At 40.6% G+C, this 21,291-nt stretch overlaps 1 protein-coding gene across 4 annotated transcripts in view; it reads right to left on the reverse strand.

Annotated features, from left to right (window-relative positions):
• Positions 1–1,872: 1,872 nt before the first annotated feature.
• Positions 1,873–21,291, reverse strand: part of LOC110533514 (opioid-binding protein/cell adhesion molecule) — a 345,653-nt gene continuing 326,234 nt past the window's right edge. For all 4 annotated transcript variants that reach the window (XM_021617800.2, XM_036989916.1, XM_036989918.1 and 1 more), the window contains 4 exons: positions 7,808–7,942; positions 6,861–6,981; positions 5,498–5,649; positions 1,873–2,623 (listed from right to left, as the gene is read on the reverse strand). In XM_021617800.2, coding sequence (XP_021473475.1) covers positions 2,520–2,623; positions 5,498–5,649; positions 6,861–6,981; positions 7,808–7,942 — 512 coding nt within the window. In that variant the 3' untranslated portion in view covers positions 1,873–2,519. The remainder of the gene's footprint in view (positions 2,624–5,497; positions 5,650–6,860; positions 6,982–7,807; positions 7,943–21,291) is intronic.

Raw genomic sequence — 21,291 nt, forward strand, 5'->3', positions numbered from 1 at the left:
AGTGTTTCAATCCATCTCTGGTCAATGCAGAGGGCTGACTTCTGGGTTTATGGTCTCTCATGTCTTACCATTTAAAGAGAGAGATGACTCATTTCTCTTCACTTCATGTAGTGGGGAGTGCAGAACACATTTCTACATAAACTCAGCAAAAAAAGAAACATCCCTTTTTCAGGACCTTGTCTTTCAAAAGATAATTCGTAAAAATCCAAAGAACTTCACAGATCTTCATTGTAATGCTTGTTCAATGAACCAGAAACAATTAATGAACATGCACCTGTGGAACGGTTGTTAAGACACTAGCAGCTTACAGATGGTAGGCAATGAAGGTCACAGTTATGAAAACTTAGGACACTAAAGAGGCCTTTCTACTGACTTTTGACAAACACCAAAAGAAAGATGCCCAGGGTCCCTGCTCATCTGCGTGAACGTGCCTTAGGCATGCTGCAAGGAGGCATGAGGACTGCAGATGTGGCCAGGGCAATAAATTGCAACATCCGTACTGACACACCTAAGACAGCGCAACAGGGAGACAGGACGGACAGCTGATCGTTCTCACAGTGGCAACACCTGCACAGGATCGGTACATTGGAACATCACACCTGCGGGACAGGTACAGGATGGCAACAACAACTGCCTGAGTTACACCAGGAATACTTGCATCAGTGCTCAGACTGTCCGCAATAGGCTGAGAGAGGCTGGACTGAGGGCTTGTAGGCCTGTTGTAAGGCAGGTCCTCACCAGACATCACCGACAACAACGTCACCTATGGGCACAAACCCACCATTGCTGGACCAGACAGGACTGGCAAAAAGTGCTCTTCACTGACGAGTCTCAGTTTTGTGATGGTGATGGTCGGATTTGTGTTTATCGCCAAAGGAATGAGTGTTACACCGAGGCCTGTACTCAGGAGAGGGATCGATTTGGAGGTGGAGGGTACGTCATGGTCTGGGGTGGTGTGTCACAGCATGATCAGACTGAGCTGGTTGTCCTTGCAGGCAATCTGAATACTGTGCGTTACAGGGAAGACATCCTCCTCCCTCATGTGGTACCCTTCCTACAGGCTCATCCTGACATGACCCTCCAGTATGACAATGCCACCAGCCATACTGCTCGTTCTGTGCTTGATTTCCTGCAAGACAGGAATGTCAGTGTTCTGCCATGGCCAGCGAAGAGCCCGGATCTCAATCCCATTGAGCACGTCTGGGACCTGTTGGATCGGAGGGTGAGGGCTAGGTGCCATTCTCCCCAGAAATGTCCGGGAACTTGCAGGTGCCTTGGTGGAAGAGTGGGGTAACATCTCACAGCAAGAACTGGTAAATCTGGTGCAGTCCATGAGGAGGAGATGCACTGCAGTACTTAATGCAGCTGGTGGCCACACCAGATACTGACTGTTACTTTTGATTTTAACCCCTCCTTTGTTCAGGGACACATTATTCCATTTCTGTTTGTCACATCTGTTGAACCTGTTCAGTTTATGTCTCAGTTTTTGAATCTTGTTATGTTCATAAAAATATTTACACATGCTAAGTTTGCTAGAAATAAACGTAGTTGACAGTGAGATGGCATTTATTTTTTTGCTGAGTTTATATCCTGTTGGCATCATGTTGTTTTTATTTAACCACTTGTGTTTTGTTTGTAGACACCAACATGAGCTAAATGGTATATTGTGGGATGACACTACAGTATATAGCCAGAGGGAAACCGAATTGTTTGTGCAATGAATAACCTGTTTTCATAGGACATTTCTGCCTGTGTATATCAGCCTTGTCATTCTCAACTTCCTTTCAAAAAGCTGTAAGCCAATTTCAGACAATGTACAGTCTTGGACTATGCAGTCCTTCTTAGTGACACCCCCCCAAAAAAATATATCAGTATTTTTTATGTTTTAATCATGTTTGTTTTGCAGTGCTTGGACTTCATTTGTGACAAAAATTCCATAAATATTTTATATTGTATTGTTCTGCCTCAGAAATGATAGCACACTATGTTACACTGAAGTTGACATTGTTTATATTGAATGGTCTGTTTTTGTTATTATTCTGTTGCATACAACTGTAAAAATACAGTAAATTCAACAATCACAATGTATGTTTTCATTTTTTTGTTGTTTACTTAAGAAAAACTTATGTTATTGTACAGAGATCAAACAGGACATGACACACCAGTAATCCGAATGTACACCTCAATATTTGGGTAAAACCAGTCAACTATCAACACATACATGAACTTTTTGTTTCCCTTTTTTACATATAAAAGTTTAGATTGACACAAACTCTGTAGTACTACCATCACCTCAGATCAGCATCCATGTCGACCCTCTCCCTCCCCACCACCCTAGACGTGTCCCGTCTTCTGGTTTTTGTCCAAATGAAGACATACCGCCAATGCACACCAAAAAAAAAGAAGAAGGGTGAACCAACGATGTTATTGGTAGTTCCTTTTGTTACTTTTCTTCTTCTGGGACCAAGAGTCTTGTTGTTGTTCAGTGCTGAGTAAAGCTGAGGATGAACCGTGTTGCATCAAAACTTGAGCAGGAACAACAAGAAAACAGTCAGCAGGAGGCAAAAGGAGCAGTGGGTCGACAGGGCAGCCCTGTTCACATCATGCATCATAGTCCCGGGACCTGTTGGGAAAAATAGTTTGATATTAACGTCACTAAGGCATCTCAAGAGGCAGTGCTTCTTATACCTATCTTCCCCTCCACAACTAAACCAGTGCGGGTTCTATCGGCTTTAACTTACAACTTTAGATGCCTGATTGTTGGCTTTACAGCCCTCTCCTGAAATGTAATTTAGGGGATGGACTGCAAAGAGGTCATCATCAGCAGTAACGATAGGCATAGAACCAACAAGATGGATTCCTCCTGCACATTGAATAGGACTGGTTCCTTTGAAAACTGAACACAAGGTCCATCAGACACTGGTCATCTTAACAAAGCATAGCAAGGATCTCAAATAGCTTTTTCCACGCAAACACATCATTCATATCAGAGATGACATGGCATTCTATCCCCTTTGATGATCAAAAAGAAGCAAGCAGTACAAAACAAACATTCCCCCAAATCCCTTGGCATGTGAACTGAGGAGCACGACTGAGGCTAGATTTGATTTTTCATGATGGGCCTTTATAACGTTGAGAATAGAATAGTGTAGGATGACTAAAATGGCTTCTTAATGTGTTTTTCTTGCAGTCTGTTAGTCTTTGTAAACTGCTGGAACTGCAGTCAGAGGAAAAGTTGACCAAACATTGTGGATGACCTGAAATGCTACCCTAAGAACAAATTTGTATACTGAGCTATTGTATTCGCTCAATAGCTATTGTATCCAACGAGGCTCAGCTCTTTCACATTATATGCCCCTAGAGATAATCAAAATAAGTTGCTGCTTTTTGTCCTATTTATAGTAACAATGTTAATTTATGGCTTTATTCTACATTACATAACTGCAAGTTTGGTTCACTGTGGAGTATTCTCCCACAGATTAATAAGACCACTGACAAACAAAATGTATCTATTTGCATTACACCCCACCCCACAGACAGACACATCTACATTTAGGCCAAGATTGATTCAGATCAGCGTTAACCCGCAGTTACTGACAACTGCACAGCATATCATTGCTTTTGTTTAGGCAATGTTGGAGGTTTAACTGCAGCCGCAGCTGCTCTTGTGGTCATTGTCACAAAACCACACAATATACAGTTGAAGTCGGAAGTTTACATACACTTAGGTTGTAGTCATTAAAACTCGTTTTTCAACCACTCCACAAATGTCTTGTTAACAACCTATAATTTTGGCAAGTTGGTTAGGACATCGACTTTGTGCATGACACAAGTAATTTTTCCAACAATTGTTTACAGACAGATTATTTCACTTATTTCTCTGTATCACAATTCCAGTGGGTCAGAAGTTAACATACACTAAGTTGACTATGCCTTTAAACATTTTGGAAAATTCCAGAAAATTATGTCATGTCTTTGGAGGCTTCTGATAGGCTAATTGAAATATTTTGAGTCAATTGGAGGTGTACCTGTGGATGTATTTCAAGGCATACCTTCAAACTAAGTGCCTCTTTGCTTGACATCATGGGAAAATCAAAAGAAATCAGCCAAGACCTCAGAAAAAAAATTGTAGACCTCCACAAGTCTGGTTTATCCTTGGGAGCAATTTTCAAATGCCTGAAGGTACCACATTCATCTGTACAAAAAATAGTACGCAAGTATAAACACCATGGGACCACACATCCGTCATACCGCTCAGGAAGGAGACATGTTGTCTCCTAGAGAAAAGTGCATCAATCCCAGAACAACAGCAAAGGACCTTGTGAAGATGCTGGAGGAAACAGGTACAAGAGTAACTCTATCCACAGTAAAACGAGTCCTATATCGACATAACCTGAAAGGCCGCTCAGCAAGGAAGAAGCCACTGCTTCAAAACCGCCATAAAAAGCGTGCAACTGCACATGGGAACAAAGATCGTACTTTTTGGAGAAATGTCCTCTGGTCTGATGAAACAAAAATAGCACTTTTTGGCCATAATGACCATCGTTATGTTTGGAGGAAAAAGGGGGAGGCTTGCAAGCCAAAGAACACCATCCCAACTGTGAAGCATGGGGGTGGCAGCATCATGTTGTGGGGGTGCTTTGTGGCAGGAGGGACTGGTGCACTTCACAAAATAGATGGCATCATGAGGCAGGAAAATGATGTGGATATATTGAAGCAACATCTCAAGACATCAGTCAGGAAGTTAAAGCTTGGTCGCAAATGGGTCTTCCAAATGGAAAGTGACCCCAAACATACTTCCAAAGTTGTTGAAAAATGGCTTAAGGACAACAAAGTCAAGGTATTGGAGTGGCCACCATAAAGTCCTGACTCAAACATATAGAACATTGGTGAGCAAAACAGAAAAAGCGTGTGCGAGCAAGGAGGCCTACAAACCTGACTCAGTTACACCAGCTCTGTCAGGAGGAGTGGGCCAAAATTCACCCAACTTATTGTGGGAAGCTTGTGGAAGGCTAACCAAAACGTTTGACCCAAGTTAAACAATTTAAAGGTAATGCTATCAAATACTAATTGAGTATATGTAAACTTCTGACCCACTGGGAATATGAGGAAAGCAATAAAAGTGGAAATAAATCTTTCTCTCTACTATTATTCTGATATTTCACATTCTTACAATAAAGTGGTGATCCTAACTGACCTAAGACAGTGAATTTTTACTAGGATTAATTAAAAACTGAGTTCAAATGTATTTGGCTAAGGTGTATGTAAACTTTTGACTTCAACTGTATATATAGATATTTTTAACTAGGCAAGTCAGTTAAGAACAAATTCTTAACCTTTTGGTTACTGGCCCAACGCTCTAACCACTAGGCTACCTGCCGCCCCAATAATATATTTATATTATTGCATCTATAATTGCTATAATTGCATCCCAGTGCACACAATAACATATATTACAGCGATATTGTTCTACAACAGTAACAGTAGGCAGTCTTACCATAGAGGATTATGCTTGCATTGGTGATCCCCATGGTGTTCATGGCCACACACGTGTAGTTTCCATAGTCCTCTTCAGAAACATTCAAAAACATAAGCATGGATTGTTTACCTTGGTTCTCTATCTTAATCCCATTCAGTCCATTTAGGAGTCTGTAAAGAAGAAAATACATTCTTAAAATATTAATTCTGTAATCCCATATCTATATGTTTATCAATAATAAATCCCCATACCCGTGAAATTGAAGGGTATATCTTATAACAATCAAATTTGGCCAGCGAATCTCAACTGATGGGGGAGGTTTTGAATGGGTTGTGTCTGAGTAAAAAAACAGAGAGAAATAATAATAAAAAAAGTTTATGAAAAATACTCCTGTCTGAACTTAAATTACTAAAACCAGTTAGAAAGTGTGTAGAAATTACAATGAACCTAAAATATATATTTTAAATAATTTGACCTCTGAACTATTTTTCTTCAATCACAATATTTTCAATTTACTGTACAGTTGTTAGCAGCTGGTCTCAAGCCAGTGATCTTAACATTCATATGGGCAAAATTGAAATTGATTATCCTAATACCATAAAAAAATAGTTTTCCAGATTTCATTTTGGCCGCAGAAAAATGGGATGCGAATATTGGATCGCGACTGAGACAAACTGGTTCAATTTTGGTCATGAGGCAAAACCAGTTGAGAACCACTGCATTAGGGGATACGATTTGAAGGTGTAGTCTGTAAACAATGTCAGTATAATCCAGTCAGGTTTGACTGAACAAGTGCCATTGAGGTCGTTGCTGTGTTGGCATTTGTGTATGTCCTTGAAGGGTTCAGCACAAGTACGAATGCTACAGTTGGTAAAGACTATTAGTCTCGGGAACCTATGGACAAAAATACTTAAAGCCCTAAAACCAAACACAGCTCATTAGGTCGTGCTGAGACGACTGCTCTGCATCGCTGTACAACAACCTGCGTTGTGTAACATTTTCTCTTTGGCTGCACTGCTAATATTCCCCACGCTTCACTGGCTTGTGCCAGTTCTTTGGGAAACAATAATTTTTTGAAGCGTAGTCATTCATTATAAAAAACCCTGTACTTTCTCAGAGGTTGTCCAAGCAACGCAGCCCATTGACAGAAACGAATTATGCAAAGAAATGCAACTCGCCTTTGGTGGCCGTGATGGTTTAGATTAGAAATTGTTCTCCAAAGAAAGTACTTTTAATAGTCGGTTCTTAGTGAGACAAAATTACATTTTGCCAGTGGAGAATAAAAACAACTGTGGGATTTACATCTCCTTACAACCAACAAAGGCCAAAACTGAGACCCTTAAAACCTAGACTCTTTTCTAAAAGATCTATTAGGACTTACCTGCGGTCCTCTTTGTACCACTCAAAATCTGCACCAGGAACAGCAGAGGCCTCACATTGGAGCACCCCTTTTTGGCCCACTGGGGTACCTGTACTCCCAGCCTTCAAAATGAAGGGAGCATCTGTAAGATGTATGAAATTGAGGTTATTTAATGAGTTTTATAGCAGTGCATATACATTTATTAAAAATAGACTCAGCAACATGACATCATCACATACAGCAGGGCAACATCCTGCTTACAGAAATCAACAACAACAAAAATCTGCCACTATTGGGTCTTCCTAATGTGGGTATTCCTCACAGGAGGGAGCACATTGGAAATAGCCTGTTTTGGCAGTCTTGACAGATTGAAATTATGCTTTTGATTTCTGCAGGCAAGAATTATTTCCGCTGTGTATGATGTCATATTGCTGTGTCTAACTACCTGATAACCATTACTTTGATGTCCTTTAAAGTGAACTGTTTCAAACAGGTGAAGTATCTACTATCCTGAATAATCTGTAAGGTGCGTCAGTATATTTTCTGTTGATAACAATGTACACTCGAGCTAGCATGCTAAACTAACAAGAGGCATCTAAAATTATCTTAATAACACTAATTAAAAAAAACTGTGCTCCTGAGTGGCGCAGCAGTCTAAGGAACTGCATCTCAGTGCAAGAGGTGTCACTACAGTCCCTGGTTTGAATCCAGGCTGTATCACATTCGGCTGTGATTTGGCCCGGTGTCATCTGGGTTTCACTGGGGTAGGCAGTCATTGTAAATAATAATGTGTTTTTAACTGATTTGCCTAGTTAAATACTTTTTTTATTATAAGCTTTTAAAACAAGCTTGGATCAACAACTTCCTGGGAAAACCATGTGGCTGATAAAATAGCAACAAATAAGATGACCATTTAGCTTTGTTTAAGTGTTGTGGTGCTTGGCATCATTGTTTGTTTTCATGCTTACAATTGACTGTGACTTTCACTGTCTTCACATCTGGGGCTGAGATGTCATTGGAGGAGATGCATTCATACGATCCCGACTGTTCTTTAGTGATCGCTGTCATATCAACATATTCCCCTTCAGTGACAAATTTGTGTCCTGAAAAATAACACAATAACATCTGTTTTTAAAAATAGAAAGCATACAGAGGTGCATAAAGTATTACCAAACCCCCCACGATTGAAGTGCAGTTTCTATATTTTTTTATATTTATTTTTCATCTAAAATATATCCCAAAAAGCCACATGACAAAGTTGGAAAGAAGTGGAGTGTGCTCAACTAAGGTGAGTCGAGGTGCAATTCAAAAATATAATCATAATTGAAAAGGAAAAGGTGCAACACTTGCTCACCATCAAACATTACTTGTTTTATTTAATGTTTCGCCTTCTGATGAAGGCCAATGAAGGCCGAAATGTTCATCTTTTAACATTGCCTAAATAAAACAAAGAATTTGTAATGGTGTTGTTATGTTGTGCTTTTTATATTTTTATATTTTTAATATAACAAAGAACCATAATAGATTCATAGCAGCAGCAGCTCTTGAATTCGACACACACATATGCAAACATACTTCTGTTTTCTAACGGTCTAGCGAGCATGAAACGTTACTTGCAACCAGGTTAAACAGGTGTGAGATTCAAGATGCATAGAAATCACCCTTTCAAATGGTCTGCAGCATTGACCAAGGTAGCGTGTAGGCTATACATCAGACACTACAACGTGATATTTCTACACCTGTTGGTTGAACATTTGAAAGAAGGAGCCACTCAAGGTGGAAATTCTCAAGAGTTACAGTAGCTGTGTCTTGTACACAACAGCAGCAGGTACCACATTACAGAAACACTGGCCCTCAATATGTTATCAAATGTCAACACACATCACATAAAATTAAATTTCCCCAGACATCAGCAGTACTGTGGTTTAATCTCTACCCACTGCTCCCGCGAGGGACATCATAAAGTCTCTAAGGTCTTGCTATTCAAAGAAACTTGCCGGTATCAGTTATTTCTCCTCTCTCTCTCTGTGTGTGTGTGTGTGTGTGTGTGTGTGTGTGTGTGTGTGTGTGTGTGTGTGTGTGTGTGTGTGTGTGTGTGTGTGTGTGTGTGTGTGAGTGTGTGTGTGAGAGAGAGAGAGAGAGCAGGAGGCAATGGGGCTGAGACTGAAATGGAGCGGCACCTTTACTTGGAGATAACCCATTCCCAATCAGCTGAAATGTCACATACAGCAATATCTCGACATTAGCATGATCTCATTACTTTCCCCAAGCCCTGGTCCCACCAACAGCTACTGCTGCTGCAGCTGACAAGGGACTGACTGGAAAGGTTGTCCTGGCTGGGTTGTTTCTTTTAACTTTAATGTGCTGGGCCATGGGAAATGGAAGTACAGATAATTTAACATTTTATAATGTGTTTCTATCTACATTATGCAGATTGAGGCGAAGAAGTGGAAATTGAGTTATTGGCCATTACTGTGTTATTTTATGGTTGCAGGCGGTGATCGGGTGAGTGATGGCAAGGTTAACCTATGATAATGCAGATGGCAGAATCGGTTATGCCTGTATTTTCAGTCAAGTCGATAAAATAATTAAAAGTTTGGGTAATGTCTTAAGATTCGTGATTCAGTCACTCCTTTGTATCTGCAAACCCAAGGAAACATGGCACCATTTACATGGTGCAGTGCCTTCAGAAAATATTTACACCCCATAACTTTTCCAAATAGTGTTGTGTTACAGCCTGAATTGTACAACTTAATAACACATTTAAAGCTGAAATGTCTTAAGTCTATAAGTATTCAACCCCTTTGCTACAGCAAGACTAAGTATGTTCAGGAGTAAAATGTGCTTAACAAGTCACATAATTATTTATTTTTTTATTTCACATTTATTTAACCAGGTAGGCAAGTTGAGAACAAGTTCTCATTACAATTGCGACCTGGCCAAGATAAAGCAAAGCAGTTCGACACATACAACGACACAGATTTACACATGGAGTAAAACAAACATACAGTCAATAATACAGTAGAAACAGGTCTATAAACGATGTGAGCAAATGAGGTGATATAAGGGAGGTAAAGGCAAAAAAAGGCCATGGTGGCAAAGTAAATACAGTATAGCAAGTAAAACACTGGAATGGTAGATTTGCAGTGGAAGAATGTGCAAAGTAGAAATAAAAATAATGGGGTGCAAAAGAGCAAAATAAATAAATAAATAAAATAAATAAATACAGTAGGGAAAGAGGTAGTTGTTTGGGCTAAATTATAGGTGGGCTATGTACAGGTGCAGTAATCTGAGAGCTGCTCTGACAGCTGGTGCTTAAAGCTAGTGAGGGAGATAAGTGTTTCCAGTTTCAGAGATTTTTGTAGTTCGTTCCAGTCATTGGCAGCAGAAAACTGGAAGGAGAGGCGGCCAAAGAAAGAATTGGTTTTGGGGGTGACCAGAGCGATATACCTGCTGGAGCGCGTGCTACAGGTGGGTGATGCTATGGTGACCAGCGAGCTGAGATAAGGGGGGACTTTACCTAGCAGGGTCTTGTAGATGACATGGAGCCAGTGGGTTTGGCGACGAGTATGAAGCGAGGGCCAGCCAACGAGAGCGTAATGCTTATTTAAGATGGTTAGGAAGGCATTTAAAAAAAATAACCAGGCATCCTCTGACGGGATGAGATCAATATCCTTCCAGGATACCCCGGCCAGGTCGATTAGAAAGGCTTGCTCGCTGAAGTGTTTCAGGGAGCATTTGACAGTGATGAGTGGAGGTCGTTGAAGACAGCAGAGGTGTATTTAGAGGGTAAGTTGGTTAGTATGATATCTATGAGGGTGCCCGTGTTTAAGGCTTTGGGGAGGTACCTGGTAGGTTCATTGATAATTTGTGTGAGATTTAGGGCATCAAGCTTAGATTGTAGGATGGCTGGGATGTTAAGCATGTTCCAGTTTAGGTCGCCTAGCAGCACGAGCTCTGAAGATAGATGGGGGGGCAATTAGTTCACATATGGTGTCCAGAGCACAGCTGGGGGCAGAGGGTGGTCTATAGCAGGCGGCAACGGTGAGAGACTTGTTTTTAGAGAGGTGGATTTTTAAAAGTAGAAGTTCAAATTGTTTGGGTACAGACCTGGATAGTAGGACAAAACTCTGCAGGCTATCGTTGCAGTAGATTGCAACACCGCCCCCTTTGGCAGTTCTATCTTGTCAGAATTTTTGGTGGTCTTCCTAAGCCAGGATTCAGACACAGCTAGAACATCCGGGTTGGCAGAGTGTGCTAAAGCAGTAAATAAAACAAACTTAGGGAGGAGGCTTCTAATGTTAACATGCATGAAACCAAGGCTATTACGGTTACAGAAGTCATCAAAAGAGAGCGCCTGGGAAATAGGAGTGAAGCTAGGCACTGCAGGGCCTGGATTCACCTCTACATCACCAGAGGAAAAGAGGAGGAGTAGGATAAGGGTACGGCGAAAAGCAATGAGAATTGGTCGTCTAGAACGTCTGGAACAGAGAGTAAAAGGAGGTTTCTGGGTGCGATAAAATAGCTTCAAGGTATAATGTACAGACAAAGATATGGTAGGATGTGAATACAGTGGAGGTAAACCTAGGTATTGAGTGATGATGAGAGAGATATTGTCTCTAGAAACATCATTGAAACCAGGAGATGTCATCGCATGTGTGGGTGGTGGAACTAATAGGTTGGATAAGGTATAGTGAGCAGGACTAGAGGCTCTACAGTGAAATAAGCCAATAAACACCAACCAGAACAGCAATGGACAAGGCATATTGACATTAAGGAGAGGCATGCTTAGTCGAGTGATCAAAAGGGTCCACTGAGTAGTGAGGTTGGTTAGGGTCATGATGATTCAGACAGCTAGCCGGGCCATCGGTAGCAAGCTGACATAGGATGGAGGTCTGTTTTTAGCCACCTCATGCGTTTCCGTCGGTAGGATTAGTGGGGTTCTGTGTGGTAGAGGGGATCAATCCAATTCACAAAAAAAATAGTATAGTTGTAGAGGCCCAAGAAAAAAAATGGTCCGATAGGTCTATTCAGATAGCAGCCGATAAGACAGCTAACGATTAGCGAACCGCCGTTCAGGTAACGTTGCGACGGAGGAGCCAGCTGGATAACTCCCTCGGGCAGATAACGTCGGTAGTCCAGTTGAGAAGGCTCGGTGGGGCTCCGCCTTGGCAGTAAAACGGGTCCGGATAGGTGATTGTAGCCCAGGAGTGACTGATGGAACTCTTCAGCTGGCTAGCTCCAGAATAATTGATGTTTGCTCCGGGATCGACGTAAGCCGATAGTCACACGGATAGCAGCTAGCTAGCTGCGAGATCGAGGTATAAATGTCCAGAGCTTGCGGTTGAAATCCGGGGACATGGAGAGAAAAATAGGTCCGGAATGTTCCGGTCCGAGCCGCGCCGTACAAAACTGGCGATAGATTTTCGAGCTAAAGGATAGCTGATGACCACAAACCGTGGTTAGCTGAATACTAACGATTAGCCAGTAAAGAAGCTAACTAGCTTCTGGCTAGCTTCTGATTAGCTTCAGGCTAGCTTCTGGTTAGCTTCAGGCTAGCTTCTGGTTAGCTTCAGGCTAGCTTCTGGTTAGCTTCAGGATAGCTTCTGGTTAGCTTCTATGGAGGATTACAGATTTGAGGTAAATAATACTTTCTTTTGAACAGGCTAGTTTTGAAGATGAGTTTATGGAAAATAAAAAATATATATAAAAAGGTATGCGAAGAAAGTTGTAAATATATATATACGGGACACGACAAGACGAGGACAAAAGACATCTGACTGCTATGCCATCTTGGTGACAAGAATGGGCAACAACAAAAAAGGATGATAATGAGTAGCATGGACTCACTCTGTGTGCGTTAATAGTGGTTAATATGATTTTTGAATGATTATCCCATCTCTGTACCACACACATACAATCATCTGTAAGGTCCCTCAGTCATGTAGTGAATATCAAGCACAGATTCAACCATGAAGACCAGAGTGGTTTTCCAATACCTCATAAAGAAGAACACCTTTACAATGCCTCGGAAAGAAGGACAAAGATGGCGCCAGAGGAGATGGATGGCGTTTTACGGACTCCTAACCAATTGTGCTATTGTGTGCTTTTTCGCGTTATTTGTAACTTATTTTGTACATAATGTGTCTGGATATCAGGACAGTGATTACTCACCTTGTACTAGACAAAGATTTTTTCTTTCTGGAGTCGAACACAAAGGATTTACTTCAGACACCCGACAAGGCCCAAATCCTCATGATTCGTATGAAGAAGAGGCAGAGATATTTGGGACGTAGGTCGGGGTGCCTTGTAAGGATCCGACGGCGAGTGAGTAATCCCCCTCTATCATCAGTCCTATTAGCCAATGTGCAATCATTGGATAACACAATGGATGAGCTCCAATCAAGACTATCCTACCAAGGAGACATTAAACATTGTAATATGATATGTTTCACAGAGTCGTGGTTGAACGACGACAAGGATAACATATAGCTGGCGGGGTTTTCGGTCCATCAGCAAGATAGAACAGCTGCCTCTGGTAAGACAAGGGGTGGTGGTCTGTGTCTATTTGTAAATAACAGGTGGTGCACGAAATCTAATATTAAGGAAGTCTCAAGGTTTAGCTCACCTGAGGTTGAGTATCTCATGATAATCTGTAGACCACACCATTTACCAATAGAGTTCTCATCTATATTTTTCGTAGCTCTCTATTTACCTACACAAACTGATGCTGTCACTAAGACGGCACTCAACGAGCTGTATAAGACAAGAAACAAACAAGAAAATGCTCATCCAGATGCAGCGCTCCTAGTGGCCGGGACCTTTAACCTAATTTCTACCAGAATGCTAAATGTGAAACCAGAGGGGAAAAAAACTCTAGACCATCTTTACTCCACACACAGAGACGCGTACAAAGTTCTCCCTCGCCCTCCATTTGGCAAATCTGACCATAACTCTATCCTCCTTACAAGAAAAAACGAAGCAGGAAGAACCAGTGACTCACTCGATAAGGACGTGGTCAGATGATACAGATGCTAAGCTACAGGACTGTTTTGATAGAACAGACTGGAATATGTTCTGGGATTCTTCCAATGACATTGAGGAGTACACCACACCAGTCACTGGCTTCATCAATCGATGACGTAGTCCCCACAGTCACCGACTGTACAGTACAAACCCCAACCAGAGCTAAAGCTAAAGGCTAGAGCGGGACTCTACCCCGGACGCTTAAAATAAATCCTGCTAAGCCTTCCGACAAACCATCAAACAGGCAAAGAATCAATACAGGACTAAGATTGAATCGAATTACACCGGCTCCAACGCTCGCCGGATGTGGCCGGGCTTGCAAACTATTACGGACTACAAAGGGGAACCCAGCCACGAGCTGCCCAGTTACGCGAGCCTACCAGACGGGCTAAATGCCATTTATAATCACTTCGAGACAAGCAACACTGAAGCATGCATGAGAACACCAGCTGTTCCGGACGACTGTCTGATCACGCCGATGTGAGTAAAACCTTTAAACAAGTCAACATTCACAAGGCCACGGTGCCAGACGGATTACCATGACGTGTACTCAGAGCATGTGCGGAGTGTGTCTTCACTGACATTTTCAACCTCTCCCTGACTGAGTCTGTAATAACGACAAATTTCAAGCAGACCATCATAGTCCCTGTGCTCAAAAACGCAAAGGTAATCTGCCCAAATGACTACCGCCCCGCCCCGTAGCACGCACGTCTGTAGCCATGAAGTGCTTTGAAAGGCTGGTTTTGGCTGACATCAACACCATCATCCCTAGAAAATTCAGAACCTCCTTCAGGAGAAACCTTCATGTGAAATATTCACATGGGTTTGTGTAGTGGTTCAAAACACTTATTTGTTTTATTTGCCAGACGTCTTGAAAAGGGGGAATGATTTGTTATCTTGTATTTATCCAAGAAGTTAGTTTTTCCTTGTCGCTGTTCAAACAAGTATTCCTGAAGTAAGACAGTACTGGAGCAATCAAATTTGTTCACATCTGTGCAGCTGAACAGATATCCTCTGCGATAAAACTATTTGCTAGGGATCAGAAAAACCTCTGACACAGGCAGAATTACATACACAGCTTCTTTCTCAAAGGATAACTGAGAGGGCAACTTGTGCTTGTTTGCTGACACATAGTACCATAGCTAACTGTACATGTGAAGAAGGTTATTTAAGCCCAACACAAGTGCATGAAATGCATAGACATAACTACTAGACTGTAGGGCAGAGTTGCACTTTGCATCACTACCCATTCCAGGAATAGTTTTGAAGTTTCAATTGAATCACACCACACAAGGTCAGCCAGTGGCTATTTGTAGGTTATCCAGCCCTTCACATTAAACGTTGAATGGTATGATGGAATAGAAATCCTAGCCAATACTACAAAAATATATTAAACACTAATAACATATTTCACCAAAAATGTATCACTGAATCATATATCAGTGATTGATAAACACATTCATACACTATATATACAAAAGTATGTGGACACACCTTCAAATGAGTGGATTCGGCTATTTCAGCCACACCTGTTGCTGACAAGTGTATAAAATCAAGCACACAGCCATGCAATCTACATAGACAAACAATGGCAGTAGAATGGCCTTACTGAAGAGCTCAGTGTCTTTCAACGTGGCACCATCATAGGATGCCACCTTTCCAAAATTCACCAAATTTCTGCTCTGCTAGAGCTGCCTAGGTCAACTGTAACTGATGTTTTTGTGAAGTAGAAATGTCTAGGAGCAACAATGCCTCAGCCATAAAGAAGCGCAATGCCAAGCGTCAGCTGGAGTGGTATAAAGCTCGCCGCCATTGGAATCTGGAGCAGTGGAAACGCATTCTCTGGACTGACAAATCAGGCTTCAATATCTGGCAGTCCGATGAACAAATCTGGGTTTGGCGGATGCCAGGCAACACTACCTGCCCGAACACATAGTGCCAACTGTAAAGTTTGGTAGAGGAGGAATAATGGTCTGGGGCTGTTTTTCATGGTTCAGGCAAGGCTCCTTAGTTCCAGTGAAGGGAAATCTTAACTCTACAGAATACAATGAGATTCTAGACTCTTCTGTGCTTCCAACTTTGTGGCAACAGTTTTGGGAAGGCCCTTTCCTGTTTCAGCATGACAATGCCCCTGTGCACAAAGCGAGGTCCATACAGAAATGGCTTGTCGAGATCGCTGTGGAAGAACTTGACTGGCCTACACAGAGTCCTGACCTGTGTAACCCCACCGAACACCTTTGGGATGAATTGGAACACAGACTGCTGGCCAGGCCTATTCGCCCAACATCAGTGGCCAACCTCACTAATGCTCTTGTGGCTGAATGGAAGCAAGTCCCCGCAGCAACATCTATTGGAAAACCTCTATATTTATGCCCATGATTTTGGAATGAGATGTTCGACGAGAATGTGTCCACATACTTTTGATAATGTAGTGTAGCATACATACAATATTCAACTAGAATGTAAAATTGCTAAATTAATCACACAAATAAAATAATCCCACTGGGATTGATAAACACATATTTAATCAAGTTTAATTTCAGTAACACATTCTTGATTTTCTTCAGAAGACAGCACTAAAACAGCATTGTGACTCAAACAATGACAACATTTCTTAAATGAAAAACTGTTTTTCCTTGAATACTCCATCAACAATAGAACTGTAAATGACTGGAAATTGTCAACAGCTGCACAATATCTTTAAAGTTCCTGCAAAAATGTACGACAACAAAACAAAACCACAAAGCCTCAATCTGTATAGATCAAATCTACTATTTTCACTTCAACATACATTGATAATCCTTCCTATTCTAATGTGCATGGTTCTATGTAGAACAAAGTGATTGCATTAACAGGGGAGATAGGTCATCTGTACATTGTAAAAGTAAACAAAAAACTTATAAATAAACACCTAACAGGATAATGCAGCTTTTCTTTGACTCCGATGCGTGACTGATCGCTGATTTGAGTTTGGGAGATGGAAGTGCAAACAAAGCCGGAGGCCCATTGCAATTACAGCCAACAGCCTCCCTTATAATCCTGAGGCCATTATGGAACTGTCTGTCCACAGTGAGAGAAGGCTTATTAGATTGTTAAAGGGGGGGTAGCGACTAGGAGAGCATGAGGAAAAATTAATAATAGAGCCATCTCATCCCTCCCCCCTCTGGTTTAAAGCCCCAGAGATAAGCTAGGCCCTAGCAACATTATTGAGATTAGTATCGACAACAAAAGGCTCTCCACATTACACTTCACATGGACTTCTTTGCATCAACCAACGAGTTCTCAGAGGGGGATGGAATAGGTTGACGAGAGTGGAGAGTGAGTGCACATTTGCTGTTGTAACAAAGCACACCTTGGGGGAAAACATCAACACACACACACACCCAACCACCCAGAGATAGCATCAACATAGACAGAAACTGATCTGTGGCAATTTCACTGGGGCTGGGAGAATACCAGTATCGCAATATTTTTCCATTGCAAAAAAAGAAAACATGAAGCAGACCAAACACGTTGGTAATTTAAAAACAAGCTGCATGTAAAATATTGTGTGATATAACATAATGATGTTTGTTTCCAACATTAGGACTGTTTTCCTAAAGAAGTTAAGTTGTCAAGAAATGTCTTGTTTCCTTGTCATGATAGTAATGAGCAGTGGCATAAAGTACTTAAGTAGTACGTATAAGTATTTTTTACTTAAGTAGTTTGTTTTTGGTATCTGTACTTTACTTTACTATTGATATTTTTACAACTTTTACTTTTACTCCACTACATTCCTAAATAAAATAATGTACGTTTTACTCCTTACATTTTACCTGGCACCCAAAAGTACTCATTACATTTTGAATGCTTGCAGGACAGGAAAATTGTCTAATTCACACACTTATCAAGAGAACATACTTGGTCATCCCTACTGCCTCTGATCTGGCACACTCACTAAAAACAAATGCTTCATTTCTAAATTGTTTCTGAGTGTTGAACTGTGCCCCTGACTATCCGTATATTTAAAAAACAAGAAAATTGTGTTGTCTGGTTTGCTAAAAATAAATACATTTTAAATTATTTATACTTTTTATTTTGATACTTAAGTACATTTAAAACCAAATATTTTTAGATTTTTACTCAAGTAGTATTTTACTGGGCGACTTTCACTTTTACTTGAGTCATTTTCTTTTAAGGTATCTTCATTTTTACTCAAGTATGAAAATTGGGTACTTTTTCCACCACTGCTAATGAGTATTGCGATACTGGTATTGTCCCGGCCCTAAATTTAACCATATACAGTTGTTACGTCTGTCGTTAGTGGTAGAATGACCGGACCAAGGTGCAGCGTGGTAGGCGTACATTTTCTTTATTAAATGTTCCACAAAAAAAAACAATAAACAACACAACGAACGTAAAGCTTCGGAGTGCAACACATGCAACAAACAAAGACTGCCTATGGGGCTGCCTATGTATGATCCCCAATCAGAGACAATCAGAGACAACGATAGACAGCTAGCTGCCTCTGATTGGGAACCACACTCGGCCAAAAACAAAGAAAAATAAAACATAGAATGCCCACCCAAATCACACCCTGACCTAACCAAATAGAGAAATAAAAAGGCTCCGTGACAACAGTGGGGTCTGAAATTATTGGATCCCTTGATAAAGATGAAGCAAAAAAGACTATTATTAAATAATTAAATGTATTAAATGTATTAAATAAATAATACAAGTATTAAATGTATTAAATAAATAATACAAATACTGAGCTTTTAAAAACTGCTCAGCGAAAGAGATTTTGTTTAACAAGTAATGATATTCATTTTTTAAGATAAAAAAAAATGGATTGAATCCCCTGTTTTCAATACTCCTGCACCCTCCCCTTGCAAGGATAACAACACTGAGCCTTTTTCTAAAATGTTTTATGAGATTAAAAAACACATTGGGAGGGATCTTAGACCATTCCTCCATACAGAATCTTTCCAGATCCTTGATATGGTCAGATGACATGAAAATAGAGCTTTTTGACCACACACGCCAATGGTGGGTTTGGCCTTTCAAAGAACAATGCATATACAAAATATGCATTATTCACTTTTTAGCCTAAAACCTGGTTGCCTCTAGTAGGAGGCTGAAACTTAGACACAAGTGAATCTTCCAGCAAGACAATAACCTCAAGCACGCCAAGCAATAACACCCGACCACAAAAGCAACATTTTGCAATAGCCATCTCAGTCTCCGGTATTGAACCCTATGGAAAACCTGTGGTTTGAATCGAAGAGGTTCTATTGAAAACCTGTGGTTTGAATTGAAGAGGTTCTATTGAAAACCTGTGGTTTGAATTGAAGAGGGCAGTTCACAAGTGCTGAAGAAGGATATCAAGGATCTGGAAAGATTCTGTATGGAGGAATGGTCTAAGATCCCTCCCAATGTGTTCTCCAATCTTATTTTTCTTTTTAAAGGTACAGTGTAGTTATTCTCACGAGGGGAGGATGCTGGTGTATTATAAACGGGATCCAATCATTTTGAACAATGCATTTTTAACGGATATGATTCCATTGGCTATTTGAATTCTCGGTGGAAATGGAACAACACCATTTAAGCATTTAAAGTCAATTACTCTCAATTCATCCAATTTCTGCCAGTATTCATTTCCAAAGATAACAGATCCACCTATGTGAATAACTGCAGTTGATTTGAACTTAATAGACAGGCCTCAAAGAAAGCTAATCCTTTATCATGCAATATATCAGGGATGGACATAATTTGGTTTTGCATCAGCAGTTTTTCTCTTGTTATGCCACTCACTGATAGTCAGTCAATTAGCCCATGTCAGCAAAAAAATGTTTTTGATTGGTAAGTTAGTTTTGCGGTCAGCTCTCTAAACTTTTATCATGGTTGAATTACCGGCTGGGAGGCCTCCATTGATTCTGTTAGTCAGTCTCACTATTCTCACTTAGTCAGTCTCACTCATATTAAAAACTGCAAACATTTCTCTCCACCCTATTGCAAATGTGTAGAATTGTTTGTGGCCACCACCTCCATCAAAGTTGCCCTCCCTGTCATATATTATATACAGTACATCACAACACTTAACAATGTTTTATTGTTACACTTTTTAAGCTATACTGTTTAATGAGTACTTGACATTCTACTGTGTGTGTTTTAATGAGTTGGTGTGAATTCAGAACAGCAAGCATCACTTCATCTTCTGCTCCATCTTGAATCAACAGTCAAAGCCGTTCCCAGATGACCAACTATCCATAAATCACCAAAAACGACATAATATCCTCAAGTCAGTCTTGAACGGCCATCTATTATGCAGGGGTGTCTGTTTTATCAGGCTAAAAGTTGAGGTGGACATTGCCCTTCTGTTCCAAACTGCCATTGAATTCCTATATGAGTTCTGCCATATGCCCTTTCAAGCTCAAGTGGCCGTTTATTATGCACCCTAAATATTAACAACCATAGCCTCACCCAATTACCATCTGTCCCCAGAATTAAAGTGACAGAACACACTTTCACTTCAGTTTTTGGGAAACAGAGAGGTTGTCTTTGATGTCTTATAGTCGTGCCCTTTTCTCTAGAAACACATTATGAGAAATATCTCAAAAATGTATGTCAATAGATCACTAGCTAAAGCTACAATGCAGATTCCACCCTTCTCTCCATATAGGTGCATCATAGCTTTGTTTGTGCTGACAATGTCAAGTTCAGTGTTTTCTTTTGTTATGTCCTTGCCAAAGCAACATACAGTATGTCATTTTAAATCAGACAGACTGTACTGTACTCTGTCCTTAATAATGACCACCAGGTTGCCATGGAAATCTCTGAAGATAAACAGAGCAAATAGAGTGTAGAAATGGAAATGCACACATAGTATAAAATAACAGAGATGAGGAGGCTTGTTCAGGCATGGAAGCTGTCCAAGGATGTGTCTCAAATGACTATTGCCTGTATAGTGCACTACATTTGTTATATATGTGGCTCTGATGAAAAACGGTGAACTTTAAAGGGAATAGTAGGGTTTCTTTATAAGACGTCATCCCTTAGCTATGGGGTGAAATAAAGTATGGCTAGCTGTATGTATAAGACATGATGAATAATAGATCACTAAAGTGAAAGCATAATATGTTTATGATATTCCTAAACCAAACATGGTCCTGCTAAACTGCGTCAACAATATCTTACTCAGTCAGTTGAAATGGTCCTTCACATACTATAACACAAATCTGATCTGAAGTCTGTCCTATGATTAATGCCATGGTTTGCCTTGTTGTATGCTCTGTATTTCCATAGTCCATTCTGCTTGCTAAGCTGGCTAAGGGGAACAGGGTTGTCTGTAGCTTTAGCTCATTTCTGGCCCTGTGGTTCGCAGTAAATGAATATCAACGCATTATAGGATGACATTCCACTTATAATGAGATTTCCGAGTGCTAAT

This window comes from Oncorhynchus mykiss, chromosome 10, assembly GCF_013265735.2.
Source record: "Oncorhynchus mykiss isolate Arlee chromosome 10, USDA_OmykA_1.1, whole genome shotgun sequence".
Taxonomy (NCBI): Eukaryota; Metazoa; Chordata; class Actinopteri; order Salmoniformes; family Salmonidae; genus Oncorhynchus; species Oncorhynchus mykiss.